General features: G+C 35.4%; 1 protein-coding gene across 1 annotated transcript in view; it reads right to left on the reverse strand.

Moving 5' to 3' along the window:
- ADAM19 (ADAM metallopeptidase domain 19) overlaps positions 1-15,457 on the reverse strand; it is a 120,822-nt gene that overhangs the window by 92,409 nt on the left and 12,956 nt on the right. Inside the window, exon 3 of the mRNA XM_051978797.1 lies at positions 10,910-10,980. Coding sequence (XP_051834757.1) covers positions 10,910-10,980 — 71 coding nt within the window. The remainder of the gene's footprint in view (positions 1-10,909; positions 10,981-15,457) is intronic.

Genomic DNA, 15,457 nt, shown 5'->3' on the forward strand with positions numbered 1-15,457 from the left:
TGAAAATAAGTATTAGTTACAGGGACTGGGAAGCTAGGTGGTTCAAGGGATAGAATACTAGGCTTGGAGACAAGAAACACTTGAGTTCAAATCTGGCCTCAGACACTTACTAGCTACATGATCCTGGCAAATCACTCAACCCTATTTCCTCATCTGTAAAAATAACCTGGAAGAGAAAATGACAAAGCCACTGAAGTATCTTTGTCAATAAAACCCCATATGAGCTCATGAAGAGTCAGATATGGCTGAAATGATTGAACAAGACAAGGACTGTAGACAAAGACGTCAAAGAAGAAGCTCCATACCCTAGGATCCATCAAGTCAGACCTTTGGAAGCAAATCATGAAATAGTATGGGAATATTATTTTGATTGATATGTGTTTAAGGGAAGGAAGGAAACATAATTACAGCACTATATGCTAAGCACTATGTTAAGCGCTTTACTGTAATGTTTGGGCTAGCTTTCTGGAGGTCCTCCGGACAGGCCTTAGTCTCAGCAGGATAGACACCACGAGAATGATCAAGAATAGTCTATTTTCTTTATTCTAGCCCAGTCTTGATCTTAGTGCAGGAGGCAGGAGAGCCATCAGGAGCATGGTCAAAGATAGAATGTCTATTTTCCAGTCCTTGTTAGCCCTTATATACCTTATTGTAATTACATCATTACAGCATATTGATTATGTGTGAACTAGAAAACCATTATATCACCATACTAAGTATTAAGTATATATGTGAACTAGAGAACCATTATCTCGTCAATTCCACTGAGTTTACACCTTGTTTCAAGTATACTTCTCCAGAGTTCCAGCCCTCTACACTTTATAAATACTATCTTATTTGATTATGCTCTTATATATTTCCCAACATCTAATTCTGAGTAACTTTTCTTCCCACTTAATTTCTCTCCTTATTATTAAAAATATCAACCCTTAAATCTTATATGAAATAGTACAAAAAAGAGGAGTGGGTCCAAAGTCAGAATATCAGAATTCAAATATCACCCCTCCTTCTTTTCAGTGGGCTATAAATCAACATAAGTCATATTTATAATATAGAAATAAAAACCACTGATGTAACATTATGTATGCTCACAAGAGGCATAGTATCCACAATAGTATCCTATAACTGGTCCTAGGCAGAGCACAGTTGGAGTATCACATGCAAGTCTGGACATCACATATAATAAAGACCATTGACAAACTGAATCATGTTCTTTGGAAGGTAATCAGAATGACAAAAGAACAATAGTATAGAATACATTTATTCTTTTTAGAGAAGTAGAAATATTTAGTCTGGTGAAAAGAAGCCTTGAGGAAGAACAGGACAATAGCTTTCCTCAGATATATGAAGTATTATCACATGGAAGAAGAACTAGTCTTGTTTCTGCTTATCCAAAAGTCAGAATTAGAAGAATTAGGGCCAAGTGAAGAGAAAATATTATCAGTTTAACAACAAGAAAAAAATCATGAAATTAAAAATGTGCAAAAGGAAATGGGCATCCATAGTAAGAGAGCTAATTTTTCCCCACCAGAGATCTTCAAGCAAATGATGCCTTACAAATAAGGTATGTTATAGAGAGAATTTTTGGTCAGGTAAGAATGGAACTGAAGTAACTTCTAAAGTTTCTTCCAACTCTGAAATTCTATGATTTTCAGGACAAGAGAGGAATAAGTAGAAGAAAACACTAAGAAATTCCTTAAATTGGACAATTGAAAGGATTACAATTCAATATTGACAGACATTGTCTATTTTTCCCTATAACTGAAAAATGTGACAAACCAATTTTTAAATCAGAAAATTATCTCTTCTCAAGAAGATTATTTAGTATCTGCATGTATACACATCACATATTAGTAATACTTTAGTAAACAAGTACAATAATTATTCAAGAGTGTTATGAGTTCCTCTCTCTAACACATGTTAAAAGCTAAAAAGCCAAGTTCAGAACAAAATTGCAGGAAACCATTACCAAAGGGGAATCAGGTGAAGTCATGTGCTTAACTTTTTTGCTTCCATTTCTGTCAAGAAACCTGACTTCTGCCAACTAGGGGAACGCAGCAAACAACATGCTCAACCTTTTTCTTTGTTTGGTCTTTCTCTCATCAATATCAACAATAGATCAAAAGCATGTATTGAGCATCTACTATGTGCCCAGGCACTGAGAATATTAAGATAAAAGTAAAACAGTTCCTTCCCTCAAGATGTTTACATTTTGTGAGTAGACACATGTCTATAGCTACATACAAAATAAATGCAGTTTTATTTTGAGAGTGAAGATTCTAGTAACTGGGATAGGGTGGAATTAAATAAAGACATCATATAGAAAGTGATGCTTAAGCTTAGTTTTGAAGGACACTTAGAAAATCTTAGAGGCAGAGGTGAGAAGAAGAATATGAACAGGAACTGACCTAAGAATTCTAAATGTTATCTTGTGGAACAAGTCATCACCCCCAAAACAAAAAACAATTCAGACACAGGGTATATAGGCAGTGCAAAGGTTCTAAAAGAGAAGAAATAGTGTCTTATCTAAATTATATCTCACCAATGCAGAGCACAAAAAAAATCTGCATCTGGTGCTTAATAAATGCTTCTTTTCTGTCATTTTACTGATTGCCATTAAAAAACAAAAGCCTCCAAAAATAATTATGGGACCTATAACTATGTATGCAGAGAGATCTCTGAGAACTTTTCTAAGCGGGAAAGGAATAATGATGGTTTGAGAACCTGGAAAACTTATTTAGCACTCTAGAATTATAATCTATCAGTCTACTTTGAGGAAAGAATCGTTCCAACTTTAACTTCAAAATAAATTCCATTTTTAAAAAGATAATAAAAGAAAAAAAATCTCAAAATAATATTCAAAGGGACAGTGAGAAACATTTCTCCCACTCAGACTGAAAAATCATGTTTATCAGAATTCTCATAGTCTTCTATGATTTCATTGGGTAAAAATCATGAAATCACAATTCTCCATGATTTTATTGGGTGAATTTCATGTGAGTGGCCCATCCACCACTAAAAAAAATGATCTTCATAAATAACTATCATGCAAGAAAGTTTTTGCCTAGTTGTCAACCTTCTTGTGATAAATCTCTCCAACGTAGCTAGACTGACCCTCAAAAGACTGATAAACAATCACTCACTAGGCCTATATTTAAAGCTTTCTTCTTTAAGACTTAGGAGACACTGTTTTCTTAAATTTAGAGCGATCTCAACACCATGATAGGGAATCAGAAAATGTTAGTGGAGGATGAAACCATCAAAAAATGAGAGAAAACATGCTGTCCAGTTATTTCTCAAGAGAACACCAGCTGAACTAACACAGTACATTGTACTGTTCTCATTCCTTGTAAATAACTATAGTTATTTGCTGTATCTCCTACTGTAATTTAAATCCTATGAGGGTAAGAAGTCATCAGTCTTCTTAAGAAATTTCTGTAATGGACAAAGCACTGGACTTGGAGCCCCCAGTACCTGAGTTCAAATCCCACCTCAGTCAGTTACTAGATATATGATCCTGGGCAATTCATTCAAAATCTCTCAGCCTCAGGTTCTCACTTATAAAAAAGGAATAATAACAACAACGATTTCACATTGTGGTAAAGATGAAATGCGATAATATAAGTAAAGTGCTTTGGAAACCTGAAAGTGCTTATTTTTATTCCTCTTCCTACTACCATTATTATTATTCATATCTTTCATAAGACTTAGAACAAAACTGAGGCATAGAATAGGCAGATGATAAATATCTGTCAAAGGAATGTTGACAGTCAAAGGAAACGTTTTCCACACTGGAACATGGAAGTAATAGATCTCAAGATTCAGAGCTAGAAAGAACCAGAGCTGATGAGAAAGTCAGCTTCACCAAACCCTTTAAAAAGGTAATTATACCTTGCATTTTTACATCACAATCATTTCTGAATATTCTCACCCCAGAATTAGACTTCCTTTTAACAAAACAAAACAGTAAGTTAAAAAAAGAAAAAGGTTAATATATCTGACAACATCTCTCTCACTTTGCAAATGAGGAAAGTTTTGCACTAAAGTTATAAAGGTTCTGGCTATAGATTAGTATGAAAAGAGGAAGATCTCTAGAGGTTCTGGCTATAGATTAGTATGAAAAAAGGAAGATCTCTAGCTTTCTAGGAGTAGGATGGGAGCAGTGCCACTTAGAAGCAGGGGAATAGACAAAATGACTTTGGGGGGACAAGGAAGCTGAGGCAGAAAAGGAGCAAAACGAAGCTATCTGATTAGAAAGGAGAAAAGAGGTACAGATGGATGCAAAATGGATGCAGCAAAATTAGCTTCTGTTTAGACAAGGGAGTTGAGGGGGAAATCTGCTCATTATTGAACAAAAGAAGATGAATAGGCTGGTTCTCATTGGTGAGGAAAAAGTGGTCAACATTCTGCAAATAAACTAAGCTGCCAAGAAGCCCCAGCATGGCTAACAGAGTAGAGGGATATTAGAAGAGGAGTAAAAATAGAAAAGGAGGACAGTTTTGGAACTACCATGTTGAATTCATTACTATTTTTTAAAATATGCATAATAGGGCTTGGAAGATTCATAGACAATTTTATTTTTATTGCTAGTTAGCTACAAGTTATTATTTAGTCATTTTAATCATGTCCAAGTTTTCTGTGGCTCTGTTTTCTTGGTAATGATACCAAAGTGGTTGGTCATTTCCTTCTCCAGTGAGTCACAAGAGCTGCCAACATTAACACCTGAGGATCTAGGTTAAAACAACTGTAGAAGGAAAAGGAGAAATATATATTAAATTGCAGAATATGGGCATTAGTGACAAGTAACTTTATGTGAACAAAGAAGGGGAAAAAATAAAAAATAATGACTGGGACAAAAGATTTCTCGAATGTAGATAACTCTTGAGAACTCTCAGGTTAGCCAGGAGGATAAAGTATTCTTATGAAGAATGGAGAAAGTTCTTCAAAGGGTAAATAAAAAGTATAAAGAAACAGTGGAGAATCCTACTTGGGCAGGATGGAGAGGGAAAGAAAAAAAATGCAACACCAAGAAGGAAGGGAGAAAGAAGATGCCCAAAACATTTGGATGATGGAAGCTAGCTGGGTTTGCAATCAGGATGACTCATCTTCATGAGTTCCAATCCAGCTTCAGACACTTATAAGCTGTGTGACCCTGGGCAAATCACTTAACCCTATTTGCTTCAGTTTTCTTATCTATAAAATGAACTAAAGAAGAAAAATAGCCAACAAATATCTGTGCCAAGAAAACTCAAAATGGGGTCATGAAAAGTAGGATACAAATGAAAATAAATAAACAATGTAAATGAGTGAGTTTCTACAGAAGAAATGAATTGCCTCTGGAGGAAAGAAACTAAGATTTAATGATATGATGCATAAATGCCATGAATAGAAAAATCATTCAGAAATAATCATATTAGAGGAAGTAGAAATGAGTGATAGTGCTTGGTGACTCCCTGCTGAAGGGTATAAGGGTAACCAAGCATCAGTCTGACAGAAGCATGAGTAAGATTGACTATCCTTTCAGGATACATAAGCAGCTTGCAATAGAAGGCCTCCTGAGAGTTATCAGCAGTAATGGCAAGTACTCTTAGTGTTGTCCAAGAGAAAAATTATAGTATTAGAAAGAATCTAGAAGGAATTGTTAGGGATGACAAAATCCTGAGAAGAAACTGAAGATCTTAGGAGCACAGGTGATATTTTCATTACAAGTATTGAATAAAGGGGGGGGGGGGAAGGGCAATAGAGGGAATAGAGGAAGGTAAAGGCAGCTTTAAGAAGTGAAAAACTGATTCAGAAAGTGGTAACCAAGGGGGGGAAATCTGGATTTCTGTACCACATATCAGCATATAAAAATGAATAGCTCTTGCCAGAAATAGAGCACATTTAATGAGGTCCAGTGAAACACATATTTCACTAGTCTTGAAAATCTGATTGAGAGGTCTTTAAAACCAACCATAAATAACACATAGCCTCAAAATCCTACATACAAATGTACCTACTATGGATAGTAAATGGGGTGAAATCTTAAGAGAAAGACGCAAAGTAACAGGTTGAAACCAAAAGAAATTTTTTTAAAGAAAGAATGCTAATAAAACATTTTTTAATTCATAGAATAGAAGGATATTGGAAGGAGGTAAAAATAAAATAGGAGGATAGTTTTGGAGCTACCATGTTGAATTTATTACTATTTTTTTTAAATATGCATAATAGGGTTTGACAGATTCATAGACAATCTTCTTTTTATTGCCAGCTGTGTGACCCTGGAGAAGTGAGATAATCGAACTAAAATGCTTTGTAAATCTTAAAATATTAGATAAATGTTAATTATTGTTATTATCATTTCTATTATAATTATTATTATTTACATTTCCCACAGCACTTCTTTAATATGAAAATGATATTTGTTAATAAGTTCATAAGGATTTTTTAAACAATAATATATACAAATGTGAATAAATTCATAGATTAAAAAAAAGACCCCTGATGAGGAATCTTTGAGTAAAAATTAATGAAGAGAATAAAATAAATGATAGTGTCACAATCTGGACAGAAAAAATAAATTAATAAGAATTTGGAAAATAGATTTGAAATCAGACACAGAGTTCTGATATTGCAGTTATGGAAGATATTTACTTTTTAAGTTATTTCATCCTCCTATAGCTCTTTCCTTTTTTCTCCCTTCCTTCCCTGATGCTGATGATCAAAAAGCTGATGCTGATAACCAATTCTTAATTTATCTTAATGGTAATTTTATTCTTCAAAACAATTGGGAGAAGCAATGAAGGAAACTGCTATTCTGCATCTAAATCTGATTAATAAGTAGAAATCCTTGGAATTTACAGAGAAAACGATTATTCTCTTCCGCAGTGAGTGATAGAGGAAAGGAAATCCAAATATAGATAGACAAACACCCTTGATACTATAGGACAAATTTCAAATAGTAGAGGGATAGGATGAGAGAATCCTAAAACTCTAAAGGAGAAGGGAAATAGGAAGTCTATTCAAGGAAAATGGGAAGCTCTCAAGAATAAAATTTAATGGCACAAATGACTGCAATGAATAAAAAAGGGGATGCTTATCTAAAGAGATCCAGATGAACACACAAAAAGATTAATTGACCAATTTAGAGCTTTAAAAGGCCATATACAAAGCGTAGTTACTAAAAGATTAGCATCCACTCTAAAAAGAATTCCTGGTGGAGGGATACTGAGAATCTGTCCTTGACCCCATGTGTAACATTTTTATCAATGACTTGGATAAAGTTCTCTGTTCGATCATTTTCAATTGTGTCCAGCTCTTCATGCTCCTATTTGAGGTTTTCTTGGCAAAAATACTGAAGTGGTTTGCCATTTCCTTCTCTATCTCATTTTACAGATGGGAAAACTGAGGAAATTGGATTAAATGATTTGTCCAGGGTCACACAGCTAGTGAATATCTGAGGTCAAACTTGAACTCATGTTCTCCAGTCTCTGGGACTGGCACTCTATCCATTGTAACACCAATTTATGAGACCTGGAAATGATACAAAACTGAGAGGTATAACTAGAACATTAAGTAAGTGAGTCACAGAAACAGATTTCCATAGGCTAAAACAATGAGTCATACCTAATAAGATTAAATTTAGTAAAGATAATTGTAAAGTACATGCCTTGATTTCTAAAAATTAGCTTCATAAATACAAGATCATCTGGTTAGATAACAGTTCATTTGGAGAACATCTGAACAATCTACAAGTTCTGTAAACCAACAATGTGAATTAGAAACCAAGAAAAAACCCAATCTAATATAATCTTAGGCTGAATTAAGAGACATAATACTCAAAATAAACTATATTTATAACAATATGTTCAGAAATGCACTTAAGTATCCTAACACTTGAGACTTTGCCATGTGTCTATCTATCAGCTGAAGGAACAAGGGATTTTAACTTGGAGAAGACTTAGACATGATGGATATTTTTATATATTTAAAAATCTGTCATGCCCAGTGCACATAAACATAATAAACATTTATCAATTGATTGATGTGGAAGAGAAATTATATCTATTTGACCCTCAAAAAGCAGAACTAGAGGCAATGGGCAGTCATGGAGAGGAAGACAACATCTCCATATAAGAAAAACTTTCCTATAAACTATCCACAAATGGATCAGGCTGTTTCATGAAATAATAAGATAAATCCATTAATCCATAAGCATTCATTGAGAACCTATTATGTTCAAGGCACTATGCTAGGCACTAGAGAAAGAAAGGAAAATAAAGAACCCCCCGTTTCAAGCAATTTTTATTCAAATAGGGGAGAAAAACACGTATACAGAATAAATATAAGAAGAATAAAAGCAATTAAATAGTCATTAAATTCAAGGTAGTTTATAGTGCAGCTAAGTGGTGCAGTGGATTCAGAAAAAGCTGAGTTCAAATCTGTGTCTCTGACACTGTGTGACCCTGGGCAAGTCACTGAACCTTGTTTGCCTCAGTTTCCTCATCCATAAAATGATCTGGAGGAGGAAATGGCAAACCACTCTGTATCTTTGCCAAGAAAACCACAAATAGCCAAATAGCATTAAACATGGCTGAACAACAACACAAATTTATGAGAGAGGGTACTAGAAGAGATTAGAAAAGCTTTTATGCAAAAGACAGTTTTCAAGCTGCTTTTTTTTTTTCATTGTACAGTAAGTACTTTTAATGACATAGCATTTCCATTTTTAAGGATGAAATTGTTAAAACAGAGCTTTTTACTTTTAAAACTCTCTATGAAGGGATTTGCATTTCTATCAAATGTAAGATTAGAATTAAATTGGTATGCTTTACAATTAAAATCACAGATCAGCAAAATCAGACTAGAGGTACTAAAGTATGAGCTGCTTCTTGAAGGAAGAGAAGGATCCTGTGAGGCAGAGGTGAGGAAGGACTACATTTAGACATGAGGAACAAGCAGTGCAAAGGCTAGAGATGGAACTTGATCAATGAAAAAGGCCAATTAGGCTGGATCATATGATATGGGAGGGATCGTACAATGAAGTTGATAAAGAGAAGTTGGGGTAATGTCATAGAGAGCTTTTAAAACACAACAGAGGCAAAAATAAACCAACTAAATTTTACTGAATAGGGAATGAGGCCGTTGGATTTGCACTTAAGTAAAACTCACTTTGATGGCAGAAAAATGAACTGGAGTAGAGTCTTGGGACAGGGAAACCACATTATTGTAGTAATGCGGGTGAGAGGTTGTAGAGGTGATTTCAACTCAGGTAAAACAGACTCTGCCTGACCTCTGAGGGCCCTTTTAATTTTGAAATTCTGTGGTGCAATAAGGTAGCCTCCATTTGTCACCATGATTTTCCTCATTCTGCTACATTCATGTCCACTGCTAGAATAACTTTTACCTTGTCTCACACATTCTTCTCCTTCCTCTTAAAAGGATAGAAAAGCCCAAATTAGGAATAATTCATTTTTCCCTTGCTACTAGACTCTAGGAACAATTCTCATCGTGCTGAATATGGAAAGATCCTCATCCATCCCTTTCTTGGAAGCATTTGATTTGATTACTCATCTGCTTTCAGTGGGCTCGGGGAGCTGCCAAGAAGAAGCAGGCAGCTCTCCAAGCCTTGCAGTCTTATCAGCTATGTTTACATGTCAGAATAAAGCCTGGTTCATTTGGTAGAGTTCTTATTGAAAGAGAAACGGAGATCACCTGGTCAGGGATTGCTCTCCCACTACCCTTGGGGAATTTATCAAGGCAGAATATTTCTGCTCACCAACACAACAACCTGAATCAAGATATTCTAAGGCTAGATGGGAAATCAATACATAAACATTCCCAGGCCAGGCCACCACCCAAAAATCAATGGCATTAGGTAGACAGATGAGCACAGAGCAAATGTGACCTCCAGACTGCTGACGGAGCCACTATCAGAAGAATCCAATCCCTTTGCTTAAGGAGAGAGTGCTGTTACAGAACACAGAAAAGCCAGGTCCCTAGATCCAAATCCCAGCACATGCCTTGCTGGCCTCTGCTCAGCTCTACTGGTTTTCACAATTTCCTTTGCTTCTTGCTGTATGGTAGATTGGAGCTTGGCTATAGCTGGGGTCTTACATTGTTTTTCTTAAGCAATCCTTTCCAAGAGAGCTATCAAAAATTCTAAGGAATCCAAAACTTTAAAAAAAAAAAAAAAAAAAGAATCCCTAAGTAATATGGTAAGCATGCACCATAATATTTAGAATCTTGGGGACCATCTAATTCTGAGGCATCAAACTCAAATAGTAACAAATTGGCCACATATTGATTTAGAATCAAAATTAACAATATTTATGTTGTATTGTATTTTTATGTATTTTGTTACATATTTCCCAGTTACATTTTTATCTGATTCTTGCCACATCAGAAGTTTTATAGCACCTCAAAGGACACCAATAGACCCTTTCAATCTAGTTCATAGGTTCATCACTCAGAGACCTAGAATTAGAAGAGGCTATTTAGTCTAATCTCAGGAAACTGAAGCTTAGACTGATAAAGTGACTTGCCAAAGCTGGGATTTTGAACCCAGTTCCTCTAACTCCATATCCAGCCTGTTTCCCACAGAGCCTCTTTTTCCACAGAGCCTCCTTGAGTACTTTTATTTTACAGATGAGGAACTCACTCTGCAGTCATCAGCATATGCAAACATCAGAGACGGAACTGGAACTTGATCTAACTTCAAAGTTAGTATCCCCTTTCTACTGTAGTAGAATTGAGATAACTAAGTACTCATGTCTTACTACTCCAAGCTACTTTCTCAACGAAACTGTGAATTCTTGCTGTGAACTAGCTATTTCCATTTTAAAACACCAACACCTGCTTCCTCTACTTGACACGCAGGGTAGCAAAAGTTAATTGGTTCATTTCCTAGACATTGTGGTAATCCACTTACTCATTCTTCTCCAGATCCAAGATGAGGTCTTTTCCTTCTGCGATTATCCTGAGTTCAGCTTTGAGGGGATGCTGAAAACAATAAAGAAAGAATGTCAGCTCCCTGAGAAAAGGGCCTGAGTCCCACAGATGTGCAAGGCAGGATTGAGCACAGAGGTTCAACACTAAGTGATAGCAAGACAGAACAGTTGGCTGACCAAACTTCTTTAATAAAAAGCAGCCCAAACAAACAATCACCAGAGCCTTCTATCCACCTTTTTCCTGAAGGACAAAGGAAACAAAACAGAAATTCAGTCAAACAAAAGCCAGAACCATGGAAGTACACTGGGAACTCGGGCTGTCAAGGAAAAATGTTAGAGAAGAGACCAGTTTTATTGTACTGAACAGCAAAGACAAAGATGTCGCTGGGGACAAAGAAGGCTAAATCCCTCATTTGGCTGCAACACATTTTTGCACTTAGCTGGAATATTACTGTTCTTATAATTATTAGGAATAATTAATAATTAGTAAAGAGGCTTCAGTGCTAATGAGATATAAAATCATGTCTTATCTAAGCTTTGTATCTCTATCTCTATCACTATTTATGAAACATACTTCACACACAGTAGGTATTTAATGAATGCCAGTTAGGATTCCACAATTCTGTGATTCTAAGTACTGTGGTTAATGTTTGCTTTTCTTGTTAAAACATTTTTAGTCATATCTGATTCTCCATGACCTCTTTAGAGAGTTTCTTAGCAAAGATGCAGTAATGGTTTGTCATTTCCTTCTTCAGTTTATTTTATAAATGAGGAAACTGAGGCAAATAAGCTTGAGTGACTTATAAGGGTCACAAAGTTAGTATTGATTTACACCTTCCTCATAGAATTATTTTGAGGCTTATGTGATATAATGGAATTTCTTTTTTAAAAATTTTCTTTTTTAAAAGAAATTTCAATAGTATTTTATTTTTTAGTTACATATATAGTTTCAACATTCATTTTCAATGAAATTCAATCAGTTCCTTCTCTGGGTATGGATAGGATTTTTCTTAAGTCCTTCAAAGTATTATTGAGAATAGCAAAGTGATTCACAGCTGGTCATCCAGAAGCATTACTCTTACTTTGTATATAGTACATTTCACTTTGCTTGAGTTCATAGAGGGCTTTCCTGAGAGTATCCAGCTCATCATTTCTCATAGAACAATAATACTCCATCACAAACACACATCATAATTTATTGAGCCATTCTCCATTTGATGGGCATCCCCTCAATTTCCAATGTTTTTGCCCTGAATCAGCATTTTCAGAGGCAGCCCATTTTATTTCAAGATACCACTAATTGTTAGAAAGTTTTTCCTGACATCTACCTCAAATCTGTTCATCTCGAGCTTAAAATCATGTGATCAAAGATTTTGAACTGAAAAGGACCTGAGAGATCACCTTATGCAGGATGTAGGAGTGGAGACACTGTGTTAAGCAACTCACTCAATGTTATAAAGCCAGTAATCAGCAGAAATGATATTTGTACTCTGTTTACTGGTGCCCAAATTCAGTGCTCATTCCCACACACCACTAACCTGCCTCTTTCATTGATTCTAATTTCTTTCTGGGACCAAACAGAACCAATTTAATCCACAATCAATTTTCAAGTGTGAAAACAACTATTATTTCCTCCTCCATTGCAGCCCTCTATTCGAAGTCTTCTTTTCTCTGGGCAAAACCTTCCCAGGTTCTTCATGTTCATGTGATAGGATTTTGAGGCTCTTCATTATCAGAGTTAACCTTTCCTGGATTTTTTAAACTTATTTTCTTCCAGATGTGACTTATTATGCAGGATACAGTAGAATCATTATCACCTTCATTTCGGGTACTATACTCTCTTCAAGGCTGCCCAAGATAATAAGTCAATTGTTTTGATTGCCATGTCACTTTATTGACTCTTATTGTATAGGATGAACCAGATATTCATATATCTTTCAATTCCCAAATCCTGTCGTTCTTGATTCTCTGATTTTGTAATCCATTAAAAACAAACTTCTACCTAGCCAAGCCTCCCTCATCTTAGATTTGTGAAGTTGTATTATAACCTAACTGCAAGTTTATCCTAATTAAATTTAATCTTATTAGATTTTGTTCATCATCTTAGCCTGCCAATATGTTGGATCTGGATTCTCTCATCCTATCTATTAGCCTTCCCTACCAGCTTTAGATCATCTGACATTTTTTGAACATGCCATTTATGCCTTTATCCAAATCACAGATAAAAAAAACTGGTTGAACAGCCAGATTCAAGGATGGATTCCTAGGGTACTCCACTAAAGATCCTTATGGTTTTTAAAATATAAAAGCATTAATGATCATTTGGTTCTGGCCATTCAACCAATCCTGAATCCTCTTAGTTGTACTGTTATCTACTCCATCTTTTAACCTTGTCCTTTAAGAGACTGATGTCTCCTAAAGCTACAACCCTAAAATTGCCTTCTTCTCTTTGCTTCCCATGGACACTGGTCCAATTTTGTCAAGTTGCATGCCCAAAAGCCAGATAATTTGTATCTACCCACATATTCCCCTCTTCTACCAGGTTAGCAATCCCATCAAAATTAAATGAGTTCAAAATGACATGATCTATTCTGGATGAGACCATGTTGTCTCTTTCTTTTGTTTTCTTGATATTCACAAACTACCCTTTAATAACACATTTTATAGTTTTGCCGTTATATCAGACTCATTGGCTAAACTTTGCTGAATGTGTTCTTTCTTCTTTTGAAAGTAAGAATAACATTTGTTCTTCTCCAGCCCATCGTAACTTTCCCATCTCCTATGAACTTTCAATGATTCAGGAATCATATTTGTCAGGGTTTGGGGATTCCATGAGATGTACTCCATCTGGACCTGAAAACATGAATTTATCCAAGGCAGCTAAATGTTCTAGATCCCAATCAACTGATACTTCTTATATCCTGCAAATGGCAAAAACCTCTCACCTCTTTCTCTAATATCTATGATAATTCTTAAAACCTACTCCTTTTAGCACACTTCATTCTCTCACATCCACAAAATTCATGTAAACACATACACACACACACACACACACACACACACCCCTCTATCCTATTCTACCTTTTTGTTTCTGTATTAATAATAGTACTGTATTAATAATACAGTATTATAATAATACTGAAACTGTATTAATAATAGTATTCTATTTTTCCAGATACATGCAAAGACAGCTTTCAACTGCAAACCTTGTGTTCCAAATTTTCTCTCTCCTACTCCTGAAAGCAAGCAATCCAATACATGTTAAATGTGTACAATTCTTCTAAACATATTTTCATATTCATCATGCTGCACAAGAAAAATCAGATCAAAAGGGAAAAAACAAGCAAACAAAAAAACAACAATAACAAAAGGTGAAAGCACTGTGCTTTGATCCATAGTCAGTCTCCATAGTTCTCTCTTTGGATGCAGATAGCACTGTCCATCACAAATCTATTATAATTGTCTTAAATAACCTTGCTGTTGAAAAGAGGCGAGTCCATCATAGTTGATATCACATAATCTTGTTGTTACTGTGCTCTCAATATTCTCTTGGTTCTTCTCACTTCACATAGCATCTGATCACAAATTACTGTCCTTCCATCTCTCCTAGCTACCTCTCTGTACTCTTGCTCCCATGTTGCTAAAGACCTTGGGAAAAGTCTTATTACTATGCCAATTCTTATTTCAAATTCACATATCTGATTTCAACAAGACCCTCACTGCTGCATAGACATTTCCTTCTTTCTGATTAATTCTCTATTAACATTCCCTGCAGAGGCCCTTCTAAATCTTCTTGTTCCTTAGCCTTCCTTTGCCACTTCACTTCTCCTCCCCTTCCTTTTCAGTAAAGGACTTTGGCTCCTACTTTGTTGAGAAAATCCAGGTCATGAATTCTAAATTATATCCTCCATTATTTCACACTTCAAAATCCTTTTGTCATTTTACATTTCCTCCTCCTTTACTCCTCTGAAGAAATGGTCTTTCTCCTTGCCAGGACCAACTCGTCTATTTGTATCCTTGATTCAATAATCTTCCCTTTCTTCCCAGAAGGTTGCCCCGTTTTTTTTTTATCATTACCTCTATCTCTAATTTTATACTTTATCCTCTTTATTGGTTCCTTCTCCAATACTTATATTTTCCACCCTGAACAACCTGCCTTTGACTTTGGTATATTTCTCAAGCTATTATTCTATATAATTATTCCCCCCTTTACAGTTGGACTCTGTATTTGCTGCCCTTCTTTCCTGGCTTCTCAATCCAGAGAAATTAAATGACTTGGCTAGGGTAAAACATCTGACACCAAGTACAGTGCTCCACCCTTAAATTATAGTTCACAATCCCATATGGGGATTCATAATTGAATGTGGAGGTCACAAAATTATGACCATTTATATAATTGGGTTTGATTTGTAAGCCTATTATATATATAGCTATATACTCAGGATCATATGGATTTATAGGCAAAAAGAGGTCACAAGTAGAAGAAGCCCTACTTTATCCAAGCTACATCTCAAAAAAAATTTGAATAA

Source organism: Antechinus flavipes, chromosome 2 (assembly GCF_016432865.1).
Source record: "Antechinus flavipes isolate AdamAnt ecotype Samford, QLD, Australia chromosome 2, AdamAnt_v2, whole genome shotgun sequence".
Taxonomy (NCBI): Eukaryota; Metazoa; Chordata; class Mammalia; order Dasyuromorphia; family Dasyuridae; genus Antechinus; species Antechinus flavipes.